At 38.9% G+C, this 23,555-nt stretch overlaps 1 protein-coding gene across 3 annotated transcripts in view; it reads right to left on the reverse strand.

The window, feature by feature from the left end:
• The window catches only part of TNKS2 (tankyrase 2), a 61,848-nt gene extending 46,647 nt beyond the window's left edge, over window positions 1–15,201 (reverse strand). For 2 of the 3 annotated variants that reach the window (XM_070487252.1, XM_070487256.1), the window contains exons 1-3: window positions 14,709–15,201; window positions 2,692–2,916; window positions 215–310 (exon numbers count right to left, since the gene is read on the reverse strand). In XM_070487252.1, coding sequence (XP_070343353.1) covers window positions 215–310; window positions 2,692–2,916; window positions 14,709–14,907 — 520 coding nt within the window. In that variant the 5' untranslated portion in view covers window positions 14,908–15,201. The remainder of the gene's footprint in view (window positions 1–214; window positions 311–2,691; window positions 2,917–14,708) is intronic. The other variant, XM_044780950.2, reaches the window with a different exon arrangement.
• Window positions 15,202–23,555: the final 8,354 nt, after the last annotated feature.

Raw genomic sequence — 23,555 nt, forward strand, 5'->3', positions numbered from 1 at the left:
ATTTAAACACCAATTTAAAAAGAAAAGAAAAAAAGCTTTACCTTTCTTAGACAAGAATCAAATACCAACTGTCCAGATGTAGAAAAGAATAGTAACTGAACTGACACTATTTTAAAAATCTAGTTGAGATCACTAACCGCAGGAAGCCAACTATCTACCCAGCAAGCTCATTCTTAAACTCTTCCTGGAATACCCAAAGAGCACACAGACTTACCAGTCAGCACTGCCTTGGCAGACGGGTCTGCTAAATCCAATGCTGTCCTTCCATCTGTATTTCGGATGGTTGGCTCAGCTCCATGCTGTAAGAGCACTGCAAAATAGCAACACTACTTTTCAAAATGATAATCATGGCAATTTGACTTTAGTAAATCATTTTCTCAAAAACTCTGGTCCAGAAGTTTCAAAGTTATTTAAAGACCTTTCATATCCTGATAGTAAATTTTATATTTAAAGGATAAGAATATATAAAATATTTCATTTTTTTTTTAAATTTTTTTTTAAAGATTTTATTTTTTTCCTTTTTCTCCCCAAAGCCCCCTGGTACATAGTTGTATATTCTTCGTTGTGGGTCCTTCTAGTTGTGGCATGTGGGACGCTGCCTCAGCGTGGTTTGATGAGCAGTGCCATGTCCGCGCCCAGGATTCGAACCAACGAAACACTGGGCCACCTGCAGCTGAGCGCGCGAACTTAACCACTCGGCCACGGGGCCAGCCCCTAAAATATTCCATTATTTAATGTATTAGATACATTAAATAAATGTGCCCTAAGCTCAATGTCAGATTTTCCTTTGCCGATAAGTGACTAAGGATAGATAAGAGTGTGTAAGGAAATAAAAGGCAAGTTTGCTTGAAAGCTCATTTTTCTCATTCCAAATGAACACTGCATGTTAGAAAGATTGTTCTATTATAACAGAAATGAAATTTCTAAAGCTATGGATAGTCCAGGAATAGGGATCTGTGGGATTAAAAAAAAAAAAATCACACAGGTAAATTCTTTGAAAAAATAAAAGAAAAATACTCTCTGTAGAGTAACAATCCCAAATCAAAACTGCTACATTACAACCAGAGGCACATAAAAAGAGAAGACTTGTGCTATGCTCTGTATTATTTGTTATATGAAGATACTTCAGCACAGTCTATAAATAAGGAGCTGGGGAAAGACAGGTAACTACAAGCAGAAACGGAAGCCCAGTTCCTGTTCTTTGATAGGGTTAATATTCACTCCACTCTACTTCTATCTGTAAAGTGCTATCCAACAGAAATAAAATGTGAACTATAAATGTGAGCCACATATGTAATTTAATATTTTCTAGTAGCTACATTAAAAAAAGATAAAATTTTACATTTTATTTAACCTAATATACCCAAAATATTATTTCAATATTTACGTTTTTATTGTAATTAATATAAAACCGAGATATTTTGCATTCCTTTTTTTTGCACTGTCTTTGAAATCTGGCATGTATTTTCCCCTTATAGTACATCTCAATCCATACTAGCCAGATTACAAGTCCTCAGCTATCATTTTGGACAGTACAGATCTATGACTATATATGGAAAACTCTACATTATTAAAGCTAATTATTTATATGTCTGAGACTCAGGTACCAGAAAAGGATTATGAGCAGAGGGAAGTAGCAATTTAAGATAACAAACAGGAAAGGAGAATTGGGCAGAGGTTACTAGGTAATCAGTTCTGTATCTTTATAAATTACCTAATTTAAACTAAGTGGTGACTTTGGTATAAATAGTGATTTGATTTTGGGGTGAGAGGAGAACAACTTAAGTCCAGCATAGAGCCCTTGGACTTTTCCTAGTGTAGAGAACTGACTTTCTGTCTGTCTCAGGGATTGCAACTATCTGTTTTGCATTAGGAAACAGAACTAAGGTAGCAGAGTCCAAAATTCCTGACTCTCTGAGGCTCAGAAAAGTCAATACCAGGTTAATGAAAACTCTCAAATAAGCAGCCTTCTCACATATAATTTTCTGTCAGTGATCAATCTGTCAGGCAAATCCTATCTCATTTGTTTAAAGTATTCTAAATGGCTGGTAACTTTTCCTTTAAATGCTTCTTTACCTATCCTGCCAAGTTTATTCTCCTACAACAATCCTGGTTCACGCCCTCATTATTTCTCATCCTGGTTATTCTATGGCTTCCTAGCTAGTCTCCCTGATGTCATCCGTTCTACTCAGCCGCCTACCAGGTCACTCTTTCTAAAACATCTCACAGTATTGTCTTCCTTAAAAGTCTTCAATGATTCCACAAATAATATTATCAAGCTCCTAAATCTGGAATTCAGAGCTCTTTATAAAGAAGTCCCAAACTACCTTTTCAACCCTTCTCCTACTACTTTCTGGAAAGGCTCTGGGAAGGAATGACTTGACTCCATCCAAGTTACTGCACTCTTTACCCTCTAACACTCCCTGTTCACTTCCACCATGCCTTCATATGGTTCTTTGTCTTCCTTATCTCCCAAGAGAATCCAAATTTCTAGAGAACAAGAATTTTGGACTCTATTTTCCAAAGAAGTTAAATTCAGTACCATACACAAAAAAACCACTCAGAAAATAGTGGTAAGATTAAATCATGAAGTGTTCTTACATATTTAAATTCAGCCTGGCAGAATTTCAATTGAGACCCAGAATACCTACAAACCATTTCAGGAAAATTCTAGAAAGTAAATAGTCTTACCGATGCAAACATCAATCTTTCCTTTAATTGCAGCTTCATGGAGAGGAGTATAATTCCAATTATCACGAGCATTTGGGTCTGCACCATGTCGCAAAAGGAGATTGACTACTTCAGCATGACCAAAAGAGCATGCGTTGTGAAGAGGAATAAGCCCCCCATCATCACGTGCTTGGACGTTTGCACCATTCTGAAGCAAGTATTCAACTACATCTTTTCGCCCAAAACCTAGAAGAACACAAGTTATCCACATTTAAGTTCTTCAAAGAAAATATATCAAATTAGAATTAATAAGTACAAATCACGCTAAAATGTTTTTGGATGGAAAATAATAACAGAGTCAACAATTCAAGAATTCATTGATGAAAAGGTAGTCTGAAATATACCACTAACTAATCTTAATGAGAAAGCCAAAGGGTCTCGCTAACACCTTAGGTAGTACTAACTTCAGATAAAGGTTATGAAAAAGGTGACTGCAAGTCCAAAGTTCAAACATTACCCACTCTAAAATAGCACTTCTAATTGCAAATACAGAATATTTCGTGCAGATTTAGGGTGCATACATTCTCAGATGTTCAAAGTATATAACTAACTCTTGCTAGAATTCCTTTCCCACATCTATCTCATAAAATGTTTCCACTAAACTGGGAGACTCAGATAGCAACAAAAAAGATCTGCTTACAGTTTATATTTATTTATATAGGAAAGACAGAGGTGATCCTAGGTAAAGTGTGACATCAAGTGTCATCAAAGGAGCCCCTACTTTGCCATTTGCACAACACACAGGCAACTTCCTTCTAGGTAGGAGGCCTCCCTTAGAAACCCATGTCCCACAGTTCTTCTGCAATTGCCCCCATATCAAACAAATCAAAAAAGGCTGACAACACACTTATAGTCGTTTACAGATTTGGTACCAATGAGTTTTGATCTCTTATCATCCCCATATAATAGCACTTAAAACTTTTTTACAGCTAATTGTAACATGAAAAGGATTTCAGGCAAATATGTTAAAGCAGACTGGGAAGTACATATGTGTGTCGGGAGAGACAGAAAAGACCTTTTCACTCATCTGAAATTTTACCAGAATAGTCTTAAAACCACCAAGTCTAAACATAGTCCTAAAAAGACCAGAGTGGGAGATGAACGAGAAAGCAATGGTACAATCTTTCCAAGCAGTGTGCCTGGGTGGGCCTGGCTGCAGCTGTCGGAAGAGTTATATGGTTGAAGAGATTAACCAGATTCTTTATTAGTTTGTTTTGTTTCAATATAGCTAGGCTCTAGGCACAAAGATGAGTATCTTTCTATCTTGGATTCTCTCTATTCTCAAAGAGCTTACAATTTAAGATGTGTAGAAACAATAAGAACCAATAATTTCAATACAATGTAATTGTCATAATAGAAGTATATATAAAACACTACTAGAGCTCCAAGAAGGGAATACTTAAATTAGGGGAAAGCCGAGAATAGGAAGGTCTATCCCAGAGGAGATTCCAGCAAAAACATCTGAGCTGAAGGCTTACAGAAACATTGAAGGATCATTAGAAAAATGAGGAGAGATGAGGAGGAGCTGAGCAAGAGAAGAGTACTGCGGTTCAAGCAGAAGAAACACAATGTACAGAGGCACGGAAGCATGCAAGAGCAAATCATTCATAATAGCCAGGACACAGAATGCCCAAGTAGGTAGATGCCAGATGAGGAAGAACCTTATATGTCACGCTAAGGTGGCATCTGGGCTTTGTCCTATAGACTAGTGTTTACCAAACTGTTTTCAGGCAGAATTTTAATGAAGTTTTCTTTTTTTTAAACTGAGATATAACTGACATATAACATTATATTAGTTTCAGGTGTACAACATAATAATTTACTATTTGTATACATGGTAAAATGATCACAATAAGTCTAGTTAACAGCCATCACTACAGTTACAAATGTTTGTTTCTTGTGATGAGAACTTTTAAGATCTATCCTCAGCAACTTTAAAATATACAATGCAATTTTATTAACTATATAATAAAGTTATAAATAAATGACCATGCTGTATATTACATTCCCAGGACTTATTTATTTTATAACTGGAAGTTTGTACCTTTTGACCACCTTCACTCATTTCACCCATCCCCTCTACCCACTCCTCTGGCAACCACCAATCTGTTCTCTGTATCTGTGAGTTCAGTTTTGTTCCCCCCGCCCCCAAGATTCCACAGTGAGATCACATAGTATTTGTCTTTCTCTGACTGACTTCTCCTAGCATAATGCCCTCAAAGTCCCCTCGTGTTGCTGCAAATGGTAAGATTTCATTCTTTTTTATGTCTGAATAAAACTCCATTGTGTACATATACCACATTTTTTTTTTATCCATTCATCCATTAATGGACACTTAGGTTGCTTCCATGTCTTGGCTATTGTAAATAATGCTGCAATGAACATGGGGATACATTTATCTTTTCAACTTAGCATTTCCTAATGAAATCTTACATAAAATTCCAATATATGTCATGTTCACTGCAAAAATACCCAGTGCCTGGGTACATGTCACTTAAAAAGTTGCAAATTAAGTGAACTCAATTCAATAAAATAAAACTATTTAGGTTGAATCCTCCTTCTTCTGATCACAAAGACCCCAAGGAAATTATCCTGTATTCCTGAGTTACCTCTCAGAAACAGTATGAAAAATACCTCTACAACAAATCAGCGGTCACTGAAGGACAAACAAATACCTACTAATATTTTTCAAAAAAACAACTGTTCTGCATCTTCCTTTGAAAAAATCTGGGGGCTGGCCCCGTGGCATAGTGGTTAAGTGCAGTGCGCTCTGCTTTGGCAGCCCGGGTTTGCGGGTTTGGATCCCAGGCATGGAGCTAAATCACTGGTCAGCTATGCTGTGGCAGCAACCCATGTAAAAAGTGGAGGAAGACTGGCACAGATGTTAGCTCAGGGTTAATCTTCCTCAAGCAAAAAAAAAAAAAAGGAAAAAAATCTAATACTATCCTAGAAATCAATTCCTATCAGTATGTATTTTCTTGGTCAGAAGTAGCATAATTTAATTAGTTCCTTTCTCATGGATGGTTATGTTGTTTCTAATCTTTTGCTACTGCACATAGTGTTGTTGGAAGTGTAACTAAAGACAGTTAGGAGAGAAAATTGACAACATTTGGTGACTTCAATTTGAGGAAAGGAGAGAAGGAATGGGGTGACTATAAGATCTCAGAGATACAAAATAAAACAGGTTTTGTTGGATAAGACGATTTGTTTTTGGAAATGCTTAGTTTGAGGTGCTTGTGGAACAGATGTCCAGTAAGTAGAAGGTTGTGTGGATCATGAACTCAGGAAACGATAAAGATGGTATTGGAAGCCATGCAGGAAAATGAATGAAGTAGACTAGAGAGCACTAGTTTTCCACCTGTTTTGTTGAAGAAATGTACTTTCCATCAAATTTCAATCCCTTCTCACCTTGCATTGTAGTCCTTTCTCATCTTCTTAAGGTCTTTGTTCTTTTCCTACCCCCATCAATCTCTCCCTCTCTACTTGATCATTCCTAACAGTATGTAAACATGTTCTAATATCTTTCATTTTATAAAAAATATTCTCCCAATATTCATATTTTCATTTTTCTGTTCCCCCGCATAACCAAATCTCAAAGGATTGTCACCAATGCTCTATCTTCCATTCACTCTTCTCTCAAATTCAAATTCTGGCATCTGCTTCTTCCTTACGACTGCTTTCACGAGGGTAACTTACAATCTCCACGTTGCCAAATCCAGAGGATGCGTGTCTGTCCTCATTTTCGTAGACCTCTCAGAAACATCTGACAACTGACTACTCCTTCCTTCCTGAAACTTCCTCTCCAAAGTTTCTATGACATCACACTATCCTGGTTTTCCTCCTGTCATCCATTCATTTAACAAATGATCAGGGAATATCTACTATGTGACAGATGCTTTTCTGGGTGCCTCAGACATACCAGTGAACAAAACAGACCAAATCCCTGCCTTTGAGGAACTTCTATTCCATGGAGGTGGGGGAGATGTGCAACAAATGCAAAAAGTATGTTAGAAGGTAACTAGAAAAACAGCAGAATAAGGAGTAATCAGAGTGTGTATGAGGGTATATAAAGTTGAATAGGGAGGTCACCAAAGGTCTTGTTGAGATGGTGACTTTTGATCAAAGACTTGAAAGAGAGGGAGTTAGCCTTACTGGCCAACAGTAAGGAGGCCAGAGTGACTGGAGCCGAGTGAGAAAGGGTTAGCATAGTAGGAGATGAGGTTAGAAGCAATGAGGGCCAGACAGAGAGGCTTTGAGACCACCATAAGAACTTTGGCTTTTTTACTTAGGAAAATGGAGAGTCACTGCAGGGTTCTGAGTTGATAAGTTACATGATGACTTATAACTGAAAAATACCCTCTGGCTGTTGAGACTAGACTGTAGGGGGTTAAAGACAGAAGGAGATAAGAGATTATGGTGGTTTGGACCATAATCTGGTGACACTTGTCAGAGTAATGAGTGGCAAATTCTGGATACTCTGAAGGTAGAGCCAGCATAGTTTCCTCATGGACTGAAGGTAGGGTGAGGGTACGGGTAAGAAGGTGAGAAAGGGCAAGGGCGAGGGCAGGAGGAGTCATGGATGACCTCAAGGCTTTTGGACTGAGAAATGGAAGGGTGCAGTTGGCATCAATTCTGATGTGGAAAGCTGCAGATGAAATAGGTTTGTGACAGAAGATGGGAGTTCAAACTTTGGACATGTCCTCTCTCTCTGAGAGCTTCCTGCTTCCTCCACCCAATTTCTAAATGCTGGGATTCAAGACTCACTTCTTTACCCTATTTTCCCTTCTTAGATGATCTCGTCTACTCCTATGGCTTTAAATATTACCTAGATACACAACCCCCAGATTTAAATCTCCAGTCTCGACTTTTCACCTGAATGTTTCAAAGGCATCCCAAACTCAACATGTTCCCCATTTCCACTGACAACTGCCCTAACCCAACCGCCACTGTTTCCAACCTGAACTACTGCAATGGGCTCCTAATTGGGCCTCGGATTTCTACTTCTTTCTCTGGTGACCTTTTAAAAACAACCATATCATATCACTCTTTTAAAATACTTAATTGGCTTCCCACTGATGCTCTTAGAATAAAATTCAATCACCCTACTGTGGCCTACAAGGCCTGCTGCCCGAACTGGCCCTTACCTACTTCTCTAACTTCATTTCATACCACTCTTCCTTTCTGAACTATGATTCAACTTTCTTTCAGCTCATCAAGTATGCCAGAATTACTTCAAGGACTTAGTATATGCTGCCCTTCTGCGTGAACTGCACCTCCCCTGCTCTTTGCATCCCTCGCTTCTACTCACTGTCTAATCTGTTTAAATATTACCACTTTAAGGAGGCCATCTCTGATCATCCTATCTAAAGCAGTCCATTCTGCCCACCTACATTATTTCCTATCTTAACATTCTATTTATTTGGTCTCCCCCGACTCCTCCACTAGAATGCAAGCTCCAGAAAAACAGAGATTTTTGTCTTTGTTGTTCATAGCAGTATCCTCTGGCACCTATTAAAATTTGTAATTACTGTTTACTTATCTCCTGGACTCTTAAGTTCCATAAAGGGCAGGAGCCATCCATGTCTATCTTAGTTCATCATTACTTCCCCAGTGTCCTTCGCACTGTGTGGCACATAGCAATTTGTTGATATTTGCTGAATACATCATGCTATGAGAAAAGGAGACTGGGAAATAAAACTAAGAGAGAGCAGCATTGCAGAAGCCAAGAGGAAAAATTTCAAGGAGGGAAAGACCAAACCTGTTGTGACTACGTCCTAACTTGAGTCTTCCTTATCACTGCCTGGGCATTGTTGATCATATTGTCCTCCCCCAAGTAAGCCATTCACAGTTGCCCCAATCAATGGTTCTGCTCTCCTAGCCATTCAGCACCTACCTGGAGGAGATGCTTTTAGAAAAGACTTCTTAAATTGGAGAGTAAGGGAAAAGGATTCAGAATAAAGAAAGAAAACACCTCTTTCTTTGGAAAGTTGCTTGATGTACTCAAACACTTTTAGAAGAAGGATCACTATTTTCTCAGTGGTAATCAAAACATCTAAAGTAATAAAAATGGTGACTTACAGGCTAACTTCTCAAAAAGGGAGAGTGAGGTGGGCACAGAAATAGCTGTAATAGAATGTCTAGTTGTTATAAGATAGTGTCAGTTAGGAAGACAGCTGTTCCAAAGGATTGGTGATGTAGCTGAAGAAAGGTCAAGGAGTAGCCTTTTGTCAAAATATCATTGGGAAGAGGATGGTTGCTTAAAATCAGAGTCAAAGACAAACAGACTCTGACATGTATGACTCAATGAAGAAATTTAAGTTTCAGCTGGGGAGGAGATATGGGCGGAGAGGGTCAAGTGATTATATGTACATAGTTACCAATAGTTCAAGACACATATGACGTCTACTTCAATAACTTTATATCAGCATGATTCCCTTGCCATTAAGATGTCTGAAACTTGTCTGGAAACTGACAGCAGAGTTCAGCAGGTTTTCAAAGCCACATCATAAGGACTATCAGATGGGAGCAGAGGTCACCCTTGTTATCCCGAAACAATAGATAAAGAGTCTGAGATCTTGAATGTTTGAAGCCACTTCTCAGCATGAAAGGAAATTATTTAGAGGGGGTCAATAGGTAGCTATTTCAAATGTAAAAATATTCCACTGTTGGGAGTTTGGTGAAACCTTTAGATTTAAGATTCTTCCCACACTCCAAGGGCTAATCCCTGATGAAATCCCCATTCTGTGCTCTTAAGAATAGTTTGAAAGCACTTCTGTTAAGTACTCATTTCTTGAGGAAAATATTGCTTTGCAGGGTATACTCTGATCACGTTCTCACTGGCTAGGCAAAACATGAATAGGCATATTCTCAGAGTCAATGCCAATCTCCATATCCTAAGGATCTCTTTACCAAGGAATCAGAAGCCTAAAGGTAGCAGTCACGGCTACTCAGGATATATTGCGATTTATTTTATAATTATGGAACAGCGCTCCAAACACTGCTTTACACGTGAAAATCCTGATGAAATCTATACATTGAGTTTAAATCCACTATAAAGCACCAACAGGGAAACAAAGCAGGCCTCTGGAAAGTCTATTTGCTGATCAAAAAACTGTCCCACTTAATGGCAGGTATTGTGTCCTGTTCATTTCTGTTCACTGGCCTAGGTCAGTTATCTGGCATATAGTAGGACCTGATAAGCAAATGACCCTCAGAGAGAATATGGAGTTGATGATTTGTGACCACTAAGAAAAGCAGTCTATTCAATTTCTCTCATTACTCTGCAGGTATCATCAGTTTCAGCAGCTCCAGGAACTGTCTTGCCAACCATGACTATTGTTAACAGGATCATATTTTGCTGCTATACTGGAAACAGACGTTTATCCAAATAGCTTCCAAAAAGCTGTGAAGCAGTGCAAGTCACCACAGAGAAACCAACTTAGACTCTTAGGAAGTTTGACTGAGAGCCACCACCTCCCCATTTTTATAGTCCAATAGCGGGATGGGCCATTAATGACGCAACTGGTCCAATATGAAATGACAGCCATGTCCTACCAATCTAAACGTAGACTGGTGTCACGTAAGGCTTTGTCAGAAGGAAATGTCCAGAAACAGACAGTGTCAACAAATACCATGAAACAGAGAAGGCTCCTGTGGTCTGGGAGATAGGAACGTATAATCAAGCTGGCTTCAGCTTTGACTTACATAGCCAGGACTCCTGTCAGATTTTTCTGAGGGATATCATTTTAAACTTCTCATTTACTATCAACTTTAGTTTGTTAAGATCCAGAAAAGGTATTTCACAAATACATTTCTTTAGAATGAGGAATACAAGGGAGAAGGTTTTGCCCAGCTCAACTTGGAGGACACATACTATCTGTCTGGTCAAACTAGGAGAAACTTGGAAAAGGATGCCATGGTCTCTAGGGTGATGAAGTTCTGACAATCTGAATGGGGAAGTACTGAAACAAGTACTCCAAACTAGATGTTATTGAGTTCAATCACCTACCTCTAAGTCCAGCAAAAGCTGAGGAAAAAGTTGTAGCTCAAGTCTTGATGATATATTGGGAGATACGGTAAGTCAAGAAAGACTCAATTCTTAAAAAGACTGCTCTTTATGTAATACTGAGGTCTTCTACTGATGGAGGATTTAATCACCCTCTACAGCAAAAACTAACGCTGGAAACAATAATCTATAATTCTAGTCCTAGGTCAGAAATGTGGGTACATTTTGTGCCTCTCTCATCATTACGACATTGGCCTATAGCCAAAAGAAGGAAATGCTATTGATAGGTTACTGGAGGCCTTCAATATCACCATTTTGGGAAAAGATATGAATGGCAATAACAAAAACTATTACATCTTTCATAACTGCGTTGTTACGGAGGAATCATTCCACTTTCTAATACTAGTCAGATTCAGATCTGTTGGTCTAACTGCTCACCCTATGTAAAAATCCTTTCTACAACATCTCTGAAAGATGTCAATCCAGCCACTCGTTGGACCCTTCCAGCCTACTCCAGTGCTGAACAGATTGGTAAATGTAGTCTGACTCCTTGTAACCTTTCACCTGCTGGCCCTAGTTTTGATTACCGAAGCCACACAAGTCATATCCAATCACTTTTCTACTACTTGACCATCTGTCTCATATGTGAAGACAGTAACATTGTCTAATCTTAGTATTCTTTCATCTTTAGAATAAGTAATTCTAGTTTCATATCTGTTGATTGTATAATAAATTCCAGATGCCCTAATTTCACTTCCCTCCTCTGAAAAAAAAAAAATCCCCATTATATGCAATTCACACAACTGAATACAATAACCAAAGTTCAATTTGACTGGTCCAATGTACATGGCTGAGCAGCACAGTACAAATACATAACAAACTACAAATACAAAACAAGTGTTACCTTGTTTAGCTAGAACTCTACAATGCAAGCTCTTTTTATTTAAGCTTATTTAAGATTCTCAAGCCATGGAATTCTGTTCCCCCCACTCCTCTACCCTGAGTTCTAAGATTCTAGAGAATGCTATATATTTCTTTTCTTTGGCTATGATGGACAAGATGACTTTCTCACAAAGTTTGCCCCTCTTCTTTTTCCGAAGTAAGTTCAGAGAAGCAATCTCCTTTACTGAAATCTGCTGTTTTCTATGGGATTACACTGCCACGAGTTTCAGATGCTATTGCTTTTAGCAAAATTACAGATGCAGCCTCCCTACCACCAACTTGCCTCTACAAGTTTTGTGATGTGTCACACAAAAAAATCATTCATATCCTGTGTATTGGGGGGGAGGGAGGGCTGGCAGCAGGGGGATTACAGAGGAAACAATTTTTCTCATAAGAAATGATATTTTAAAGCATACTTATCTAAAAGAAATGTAATCTAGTTCAATAATAAAAAACTCCTAATAAAACAAAATTTCCTGTTTATGTTGATTAACAGAAGAACTTAACTCCTCTGGGGCTGGCAATTGATTATTCTTTTAAGTGAATCAAATATTTTCGATGAAAAGATTAAACTGGGGGCCGGCCCTGTGGCTAAGTGGTTAAGTTCACACGCTCCGCTTCGGCAGCCCAGGGTTTTGCTGGTTCAGATCCTGGGCACAGACCTAGCACCACTCATCAAGCCACACTGAAGCGGCATCCCACATGCCACACCAACTAAAATACACTACTATATACTCGGGGGGCTTTGAGGAGAAGGAGAAAAAAAAAGACTAAACTGTTCCTCTATTACGATTCATATTCCTTCATCTGCACAAACCTCTCATTCCTGTTCTCTGAAAATCAAAGCAAAAAGACAAAAACATGCCTCCCCTCCCCCAATAAAACCTCCAAACTTTAAGTGGCTGGAAAAAAAAAGATTTTTTTCTCCTATAGCTTACTCTATAATGTACAAACACAAAAAACTGCTTGGTCAGGCAGCTACAAAGTCCCACGCCTATGCTGAGCTTCCAACGGCATGCTTATATGCGCTTTACCATGACTGATAAGTGGCTACCTACAAAAGAGATCACAAAATGTATTCTCCATATGTTAAGAGAAAATGCAGCCAGATGTATTTATTTAAAAATTAAGTTCTCTTTCATTAATCTAATTAATAATTGAGATCAAATTTACCAAGCTAGTTTTAAAAAGTTTCTTCTTATGTGCCTGGGTTTAAATGCAGGGCTTCAAAGCTCTGGTTTAATGTAGACAATTAGTAACTTTCATTTTATTACTTTCTTCGTACACCCTAAATTCTTAATCTTATAACCTGTACCTGATAATCTGGGTAAACTGTGAGGGGTGGGTTGGTTCCTAAAGTAAGTTTTCCATTTCAGTCTGAACAAACCACATGAAATCTATGTAAAAAGTACTCTGAAACACTAGGACAGAATTGAGGGTGGGATGGTGGGGGAGGAACAAGGTCAATAAGAAGCTAATCCCATAACCTTAAACCTCTAAATATTACTATTTTCAGATATGAACTCACTAATACACCAAATTCTTGAAAGGTAGCAACTAAGATCTTCCTTGGTTATTTTTATCCCACGGATCAAGTGAACAGAATCTAAGTAACACTACCCTTTGGATTGCATATCAGTTGGTTATAACAGTTTGCCAAATCAGTTGTTTAAAGGTTGACCACATGGTCAAGCAGGACAATCCACATTAGCTGAGGAAAAGCAGCAGCAATCACAAAAATCTTAGGCTAAATGGCTAAAGAGGTGAGATTTGACTTTAGTATTCTTCTCCCTTCCCTTTCTGCTGACTCTTTCTTGTTCTCCTGCCAATGGTTCCCCAAACTTTTTCCCTTAAAAAGACACCCCAATGGGAACCCAGCAAAGTTGCAACTGATCAAGAAAGCATACCTCCTAGTAATATTTACATTTTAAAACAAGTAAAGGTTAAAGCAAACAAATCTCCAATTCGTAAAAACTGTCAAAGCAATGTCTGTGAACAAGGAAATTTTTATGTTCCTTCTCTGCTCATCATTCCTACTCCAAAAAAACAGAGAGCTTTAAAACCTATCCTTTTGCTTTTGCCAAAAATTACTTTAAACAATTATGTAATATACAAAATGAAAAACCAGGATTATGAGAAGCATGAGAATCTCCTCCCATTTTCCATCATGCATGCCTCACTTGATAGAGACAGTCGCATGTTTCCTCATGGCGCAAAGTATAAATGCTTTATAGAGATCAGCTGTGTGTCCCATCTCTGGTTCTCTTAAATTCTTTAATTAAATTGAATACGTTTGTATCATAGTGAACCTGCTAAATATTAAAAGAAAGTAATTCAAACGATCTAAATCTCAGAATGAAGTGAGGTTAGTCCCAATTTAGACTCTAGATCCAAGCTAAAGTACCCGCACCATCTTTCCTCTCATCTCACTACTTTCACCTCAACTTGTGTGTGTGGGGCAGACTACCCGCCCGCACCCAGCCCGAGTAAGACCTCAGTTCTCCCAAACTCGACTATTTCCAGTTCTAGTCTCTCCAGAAACTTGCTAATGACTATCCTGATAAACCCATTCATGCTAACGTGTCAATGGTCAATTAAGCTACTCCTCCCAAATTACATCCTTGCATTTTACAAGCGCCTTTAAGCCCTTAACCCAAAGGACTGATAAGAGTTAAATAGTGCAACCCGTAAGAACGATAAACTTTGGAGAAAATTGGCCTTTCAAATCGCAAGGTGTACTACGTCCCGTACTCCCTCTTGTGTGTGGAGGCCTTTGAGGGTAGCAAGACCGGAAGTTGGTACAGGTATTGTTGATACAAAACAAAGCAGGCAAAAAAAACTTCCAGCGAGCGCGGCACGCTCGCCCCCTGGCCCAATCTCTTCTGTCCTCACTCGACGAGAGGGAGATGACCACGACGGCAGTCCTGGGGGAAGCCGGGGGCACAGGAGCGCCGTGTCTGGTTTGGGGCCTGCGAGCGCGGGTGCGCAGGTGGGGTCCGCGGCGAGGCGACGCGGCGCTGGCTCCGGTTACCTGCGGCGAAGTGGAGCGGCGTGGACTTCCTGCCCGCCGTGTCGCGGCTGTTCACCTTCTCGGGCGTCACCAGCCTCTTGACTCGCTCCACGTCCCCGTTGCGGCACGCCTCGAACAGCTCGCGAGCGGCCGGCTCCACGGCCTCGGCCGCCGCGCCCGCACAGGCCGCGCCCCCGCCGGCGCAGCGGCGGCCCGACATGATCCTGGCCGCCGCCGCCGCCAGCAGCAACGCCAGCAACGGCAGCAGGAGCCCCGGCCCCGCGAGCAGGAGGGCGAGGCCCCCGGGAGGAGACGCGCTCAGGGCCCGGGCCGCTCGGCTCCCTCCTGTCACCGGGCTCGGCGCAGTCCCATGGCCGCGCCGCCGCGCGCTCCTCGCTCGGCCCTGCAACCCCCGGCTGCCCCGCGGCAGAGCGAACCCGCCGTTCGAGCCCCGAGGCGACGCGGCGGCGGAAGCTGGTGAGGCCCCTCCTGCCAGCTCCGCGGAGCCCTGGGAGCGCACGTGACGTCCTGCCGCGCGTGCGCAGTGTTCCGAGCCGCGCCGGGCTGGTTTCGGCGAACAGGGCCGCGCGGAGGGGTTTGTGGGAAATGTGCGGCGAAAGCCTTGGCGGCGGGAGGAGAAGGGGCTTCGGCCCACCGCCATGTTTGCGGTGGCGTCTGGTGACGTCGAACGACTGGGAGCGAGTGTGCTTATTTTGTTTTTTTAAGGCACGGAATTCCCAAGCTGAATTCTCTTATTGTTACACTGAAAAGTGCCTTTGAAAGTTTTTCCCCATCTTTCATGTTATTTTGAAATTTTTACTGTGGAAATTTTCTGTTTTTTCAGCCTCCACAATCTCTTTCTCCTGGGGCATTTCTTATTTCTTTACTGTCTCTTCCGTTCCTCCGCAACTGCTATTTTGTTGTTTCTTGTAAGCTGCTTCTTGGAAATGAATGAGTCGCTCTCTACCTGATGGGAAGTTTGGATGAGCGGCCCTAAGATCATTTAAAGGAAATTAGGGAAGCGATGAAAGTTTGTTCCAATTCTGAATTAACAATAATCATCCGATAGTCATCTGATTAATTACTCTTTCCGTAGTTTATTAGCTCAGGACTCACTAAAGGGCCCATACTTAAATCAGTATTATACTGACTTGGATGAGGTGTGGATACACTGGGTATACGCATCGCCGACGAAATTTAATGAGTTGCAATTCTTCTTGTTTTTTTTGACCATTGAAGCAAGAAAAGCACTCAGTTAATTCTCACGCTTAAGGTAGTGATGTAGCTGTTTTGATCATTCCCTACTCTCCATGCCCTGGCCTCAAGAAACTGTTTAAAAGAAAGGTAGTCTTACGTAAAATGATATGTGTTGACCTTTGGCACACTGACAGGCATTTCCTCCCCTGTTATTTTAACTTCTTAACCTGTTTTTCAGGAAATTCAGTTTTTGTTTGGGAACGTTGACTCACTAATGTGCTAAAAGATAGAGCATGTACACTTTGGGAGCATTTTTGTAAATAACTTACATAATTATATAAGTACATAATAAAATATTTAGTATAAATTTATGTTATTAATATTAATAAATATCCATGAATGCACCTAAGAACTAGAACATGACCAACGCAATTGCATCTATCGTTTTTTTTCCAGTTTCATCCGCTTGCCAAATGCATTTCCTTAGAGATTGGCAGCTGAGTTAACATCTGTTGCGGATCTGTTTTTCTTCTTCTTCTCCCCAAAGCCTCCTAGTACATAGTTGTATATTCTAGCTGTAGGTCCTGCTGGTTGTGGCATATGGGACACTGCCTCAGCATGGCTTGAGGTGCAGTGCCATGTCTGCGCCTAGGATCCAAACCACTGAAACCCCCGGGCCTCCAAAGTGGACTTCAGAGGGAGCTTAAGCACTTGGCCACGGGGCGGGCCCTCCAAATGTATTTCCAATTTTGTTTATCATTCCCTATTTACTAATTTGCACTTATTAATCCCTTCCCATGTGTGTATCCATCAACAACGTATTGTTCAATTTTACGTGCGTGTTTTTGAGCTTTATAAAAATACCAGTCTTTGTGATTTTTTCACTTAAGAAGACATTTGTAAGACTCGTGCATTCATTTTCATTGCTTTATAGAGTTGCCTTGTGTGAATATACCATAAATTTACAATTCTCCTGGCCATTTGGTTTCATTCCAATTTTTTTTTATTGTGAACAATAAAACAGGAACATTCTTATACATCCTCCTGGTGCACCTGTGCAACAATTTAATGTGAGAGGCTTTCAGACTTTTGACTACTACTACCCATAGTATAAGAAATGCTGTTAGTGTCTTCAACCGGTAAACACACACACATATATAAAACAAAAACTTTGCAAAATAATAAAACAATATTCACCTCTCCAGTCTTTAAAAAAATGGTAATTGTAACTCTGAGTAAATGGATTACAGAACTCACAAATGAGTGCTTACCCAGAGTTTGAAAAACACTGCAGGAATGGACTACCTAGGAGTGGAATTACTGAGTCATAGGGAACTAGAATGTTCACTTTACAAGGTAATGCCAAATTGTTTTTCAAAGAGATTGTGAATAATGTGCACGCCCACCAGCAGCATGTAGGAGTTTTCTAAATCTGTGTCCCCATCAACTCTTGGTATTGTCAGATTAATTCTTCCAATATAGTGGATGTAAATGGTATTTCAGAGAGGTCTTGGGCTGCATTTTAAAAATATCTAATGAATGTTAGAGAAATGTAAATCAAAACCACAATGAGATATTACTGCACATCCGTTGGGATGACTACTATCAAAAAAACAAGACAATGTTGATGAGGATGTGGAGAAATTGGAATGCTTGTGCACTGCTGGTAGGGCTGTAAAATAGTGCAACTGCTATGGAAAACAGTATGGAGGTTCCTCAAAAAATTTTAAATAGAACTACTATGTGATCCAGTAATCCCACTTCTAGGCATATATACAGGAGAGTTGAAAGTAGGGTCTGGAAGAGATATTTTCACATTCACGTTCATAGCAGCATTGTCCATAATAGGCAAGAGGTGGAAGCAACCCAAGGGTCCACAAACAGATGAATGGATAAACAAAAGTAGTATATACATATGGTAGAATATTATTAAGCTTTAAAAAAAAGAAGGAAATCCTGGCATATGCTACAACATTGATGAACCCTGAGGACATTATGCTAAGAGAAATAAGTCAGTCACAGAAAGACAAATACTGTATGATTCCACTTATGTGAAGTGTATTTGTTTGTTAGGGCTGCCATAATAAAATACTACAGAATGGGTGGCTTAAACAATGAAATTTATTTTCTACAGTTTTTGAGGCTAGAAGTCCAAGATCAAGGTGTTGACAGCTTTGATTTTCCTGAGGCCTCTTTCTTGGACTTGCTTATAGTCATCTTCTGGCTGTGTCCTCACATGGCCTTTCCTCTTTTCATGTGCATCTCTTGTGTCTATGTGTCCAAATTTTCTCTTTTTATAAGAGGACAGCAGTCAGATTGGATTAGGGTCCACCCATATGGCCTTATTTAACCTTAATTTCCTCTTTAAAGGCCCTATCTCAAAATATTGTCACATTTAGAGGTACTAGGCGTTACGGCTTCAATACATGAATTTAAGGGAGGCCACAATTCAGCCCATAACATGAGGTATCTGATGTAGATGGATAGAAAGCAGAGTGGTGGTTACCAGGGGCTGGGGAGAAGAGGAAATGGGAAATTTATTGTTAATTGGGTATGGAGGTTCAGTTTTGCAAGATGAAAAAGTTCTGCAGATCTGTTGCATAACAATGTGAATATACTTAATGCTACTGAATTGTACACTTAAAAATGGCATAAAAATGCAAATAAAGTTGAGTGTCTTTTCAGATGTTTATGGTCTATTTATATTTTCCTCTTCAGGTAAATACTTATTTATGTCTTTTGCCCATTTTCCTATTGGGTTGTTTGCCTTTTGCTGTTGACTTGTGAGCATTCTTTATATATTCTGGATACTAATCCTTTGTCAGTTATATGTGTTGGAAATATCTTCTCCCAGTTTGTAGCTTGCTTTTTTATTTTCCGAATGAAAAGATGCCTCAACTTTAATATAGTTGAATTTACAAATATTTTCACTTAGAGTTTATGTCTCTGTGTGTGTTTGTGTGTGTTAACTTAAGAAATTATTTTCTTCTGAAAGTTTAAATTTTTGCCTTTTACATTTAAGTCCTTAATCCTTCTGGACTTGATTTTGGAGTGTGGTATGAGATAGATATTTAATTTCTATTCTTTTTCTTTTTTTCCAAATAGATAACATATTGTCCTACCACCGTTTATTAAGAACGCCTACCTTTCAGAAGAGAGCTGCAGTGCCACTTCAAGCTTCCATATATTCATGAGTCGGATTCTGGACTCGATTTCATTCCATTAATTGATTTGTATAGCCCTCCTTTAATACATCGTAATACATCCTCCAATTCTATCTTACCAGCTTAGTAATCAATTTTGATACCTAATAGGACAAATCTCACAGCTTATTCTTTTTTGATTTTTCAAGATTTTGCTCTCCCATATAAATTTTGGAATCAGAGTCTCACGTTCCTTGAAAACCCCATGGGGGTTTTGATGAGACTTGCCTTGAATTTACAGATCAATTTAGGGAGAATTGCTACATTAAGGACAGTGAATTCTCCTATCTTTGAACATGGCATATCTCTCTATTTATTTAGGTCTTCTTTAATGAATTTCAATAAAGTTTTGTACTTTCCTTCATATAGATCTTGCACTTCCTAGTTTTATTACTATCGTAAATTTTTTTTAGTATGACTTATCAAACCACTGTAAAAAGGCATTTTTGAAGCACTTGGAGACATTTTAATATGGACTGGATATTAGGTAATAATAAGGTATTGATGTTAATTTGGTTAGGTTAATATGTTAACATAGTATTCATCAGGGTAAAAAGAAGAAAAGGCCTTTATCAGAAATTCATACTTAAAGTGACATGATGTTTTGTTTGTTTGAAATGGTTGATAAAAATAATTTAAAATAGTTCATTAAAAAATGAGGGAAGAGGTAAAAGAAGAATGGCAAAATATTGATAATTATTGAAGCTAGGTAATGGATACATGGGAGTTCATTATACTGTTCTCTCTATTTTTGTGTATATTTGAAATTGTCCATAATAGACTTTAAAATTGTATTTTCTGATCATTCTTTGCAGGCATACGTATATGTATGTATGTATGTATACATATGCACACACAGTCTTATCATTTGTGAATGTGAATTGTGAAAAAAGTTTCTCCTTTTACAATCCTAGGGCTTACTGGGTTGGCTGAGACCTCTAATGTATTATTGAATAAAAATGTTGATATTAGGCATGCTTGTCTTGTTCTGGTTTTTAAAGGGGCATCTAACTTTTTACTGCTAAGAATAACGTTTTAAAAAAATATTGTTTTCAGTAGTGTTTTGGTAGTTACACTTTTTTAAGGTAAAAGAGGTTTCTTTCTATTTGCACTTTGCTAAGAATTGTTATCATGAATAGATGTTGAATTTTATAAAATGCTTCCTTATTTGTTGTTTTTATCATAATTGGATGTTGAATTTTATCAAATGTTTTTTTCCTACATCTAGGAAATGCATTGAGATGCATTTTTTTCTTCTTTAATTTGTTCACATAGTCAATTATATTTATGAATTTTCTAATGTCAAACCAATCAATAATTTAAAATTTTCACACAAAGTAAACATCGAGTCTAGAGAGTTGTTCAGGCAAATGCTACCAAACTTTCATAGAATAGCTAATTTTAATCTTGTTCCAGAGACTAGAAAAAGAGGAAATACTCCCTAACTCAATGAAGCTGGAAAGGACAAGAAAGGAAAATTACAGGCCACTTTCAATCAGGAACTTAGATGTAAAACTCCTAAATAGAATATAAGCTAACAGAATCCAGAAAAGATGATGTAGAACCAGCTGGTACTTGAAAAGAAATACTCAAAACAAACAAATAAGCACAGAACAAATAGCTCCAGAGGTGTTTATATGTATAATTAAAGCAACTGTGGGACTGAGTCTGACAGTACATTTCTTAATTTTAAACAGGATGCTTTCCCTTGCCAGCCTTTATTTTTCCCTTCATTAAGAGAGAAGGGAACAGCTTGGACTTGGAAACAGTGAGTTAAAACAGAAATAAGGTGGCAGAAAAAGACAATACCAGGTTGAATAGTGTCCTCCCCAAGTTCGTATCCTCCCGGAACCTCAGAATGTGACCATGTGAGCGTGGAGGCGGAAACTGGAGTGATGCATCTACAAGCCAAGGAATTGCAAGGATTGCAGGCAACCACTGGAAGTTAGAAGCGGCAAGGAAGTAGGCACCCAATAGCCTTCAGAGAGAGCAGTGCTCTGCCAATTCCTTGATTCCAGATGTCTAATCTCCCGAATTGTGAGAGAATAAATTTATCTTGTTACAAAACACCCAATTTGTATGACTTTGTTATGGCAGCCCTAGGACACTACTAACAGATTATGGTACTGCAAAGTGGGGTGCTGCTCTAACAAATACCTAAAAATATGGAAGTGGCTTGGGAATCGGGTAATGGGTAGAGACTGGAAGAATTTTTAAGTGTGTGACAGAAAAAGCCTAGATTGCCTTGAACAGATTGTTGGTAGAAATATAGAAGTTAAGGGCCATTCTGGTGAGGGCCCAGAAAGAAGAGAGAACTATAGAGAAAGCCTCTATTGTCTTGGGTCATACACATATCATTACTAACAGAATTTTGCTAGAAATGTGAGTGATAAAGTGTTTCTGCTGAGGTCCCAGAGGGAAATGACAAACATGTTATTGGACACCAGAGGAAAGGTAATCCTCATTATTAAGCAGCAGAAAACTGGGCTGAATTATGTCCTGCTATTGGATGAAAGTAGAATTTATAAGAGATGAACTTGAATATTTAGCTGAGGAGACTTCCAAGCAACACTGGGAAGGTGCAGACTGGTTTCGCCTTAGAACTTATAGTAAAATGAGTAAAGAAAGAGATAAATTGAAGAAAGAACTGTTTAGGAAAGAGGAACTTGAACTGGATGATTTGGGAAATTCTTAGCCTGCTGAGATGGCATGTTCTGGAAACAGGGCCAAGGTTGTGGCTGGACGACCGTTTGCTATAGAGATCAGGTGTGTGATTTATGGATCCAAACAACCGCATTAGCAGCAGCCAGCAGTAGAGACAATCATAGTATTTTCCTCACTGCCTCTCAACTATCAAGCCAGTGCCACACAAATTTAGGTTTTCTTTTGCAACACTCAACTTCAAGGTACTAATTTCTGTATTAATTAAGATAATAGTAGAAATCCATCAAAACTTCAGTAGCTTAATACAATAGAAATTTATTTCTCACACACAAAGCCTATGTGATAGGGCTGTGGGGAAGGGAGGTTTTTCTCCACAAGGTCATTCAGGGACCTAGCTTTCCCCTAAGTTCCTTCTAAGGCTGCTTGACTATATCAGTAGTTCACATTGAGATGTGCTGCAAGTCTAAAATATATATTCATTAATAGATCTCATTAATATTAATTACATATTGGAATGATAATATTTTGGCTATATTAGGTTAAAGAACATACATTGCTAGAATCAATTTTACCTGCTACTGTTTATTTTTTAAATGCGGCTACTAGAAAATTTAGAACAACAAAAAGTTACCACTTTACATATGTTAGAATGACCAAAATTAGGAAGTAAGATGTGGAGAGGATATGGGAAAACCAGAATCCTCTTGTACTGTCTATAAAATAGAGACTTGTTCAGTTATTCTAGAGAGCAATCTAGCAGTATTTGATGGAATTACTTACGCTTATGAACATACGTATTTAAAGTTATATATGTGGCTTGTATTATGTTTTTATGTAGTGCTAGTCTAGATCAGAGGTTGGCAGATTTTGGTCCATGGGCCAAATTTGGCCTGCCACTTGCTTTCGTAAATAAAGTTTTGTTGGAACATAGCCATACCCATTCATTTATGTCTTGTCCTGGGCTATTTTGTTCTACAATAGCGGAGTTGAGTAGTTGCAGCAGATTCGTTCCCAAAGTCTAAAGTATTAAGTGTCTGGCTTTTTACAGGAAAAGCTTGCTGACCCATGGTCTAGATTATTAAAACTGTGTCGTTGTTTTCCTTGCAAATATCTTCTGCAAATGGAATCCTTGGCTGTTAACTCTGTCTGTGGTTTCCTTTGTTGAAAAAAAAAATCCTTTATTTTAATAAAGTCAAATCCTTTAATTTTTACCTTATGGCTTGTGCTTTGTGGGTCTTGTTTAAGAAATTCCTCCCTTATCAACTGTCACAAAGCTATAATCTTTCATTTTCTTAGCCTTTCACATGTAGGCCTTTGATATCAAGTTTACCTTTTCTATTGGTGTGAAGTTGCGATCAAAATTAATGATAAACTATTTTCCCAACAGCACCCATTAAATAATCTGTTCTTTTCCCATTGTAATATGATGTTACCTAAAATTCTTACTTCATTCTGTAATTTTGGGCAAGTTCTGTGTTTCAGTTACCTCATCTTTAAAATGGTGATAATAACAGTAGTTACCTTAAAGGTGACAGGGCAGCTTAAAGGTATTATTACAACTAACACACTTAGAACAGTGCCTGGTACATAAAAAGTCTATGATAAGTGTAGGCTATTACTATTTGTATTGGCTGTTTCTGTGATATCATGTTTTTTTCATGGCAGGTGGCAGATATGCAAGAGAAGCCAAGCCACGAAACACACGTAAAACCTCTGCTCGTGTCACATTCACTCATATTCCATTAACCAAAGCAAGTCCTAGGGCCAAGGCCCAAATCAGTGGGGCAAGGATGCTTGTCCATAG

The sequence above is a fragment of the Equus asinus genome, chromosome 2 (genome assembly GCF_041296235.1).
Source record: "Equus asinus isolate D_3611 breed Donkey chromosome 2, EquAss-T2T_v2, whole genome shotgun sequence".
Lineage (NCBI taxonomy): Eukaryota > Metazoa > Chordata > Mammalia > Perissodactyla > Equidae > Equus > Equus asinus.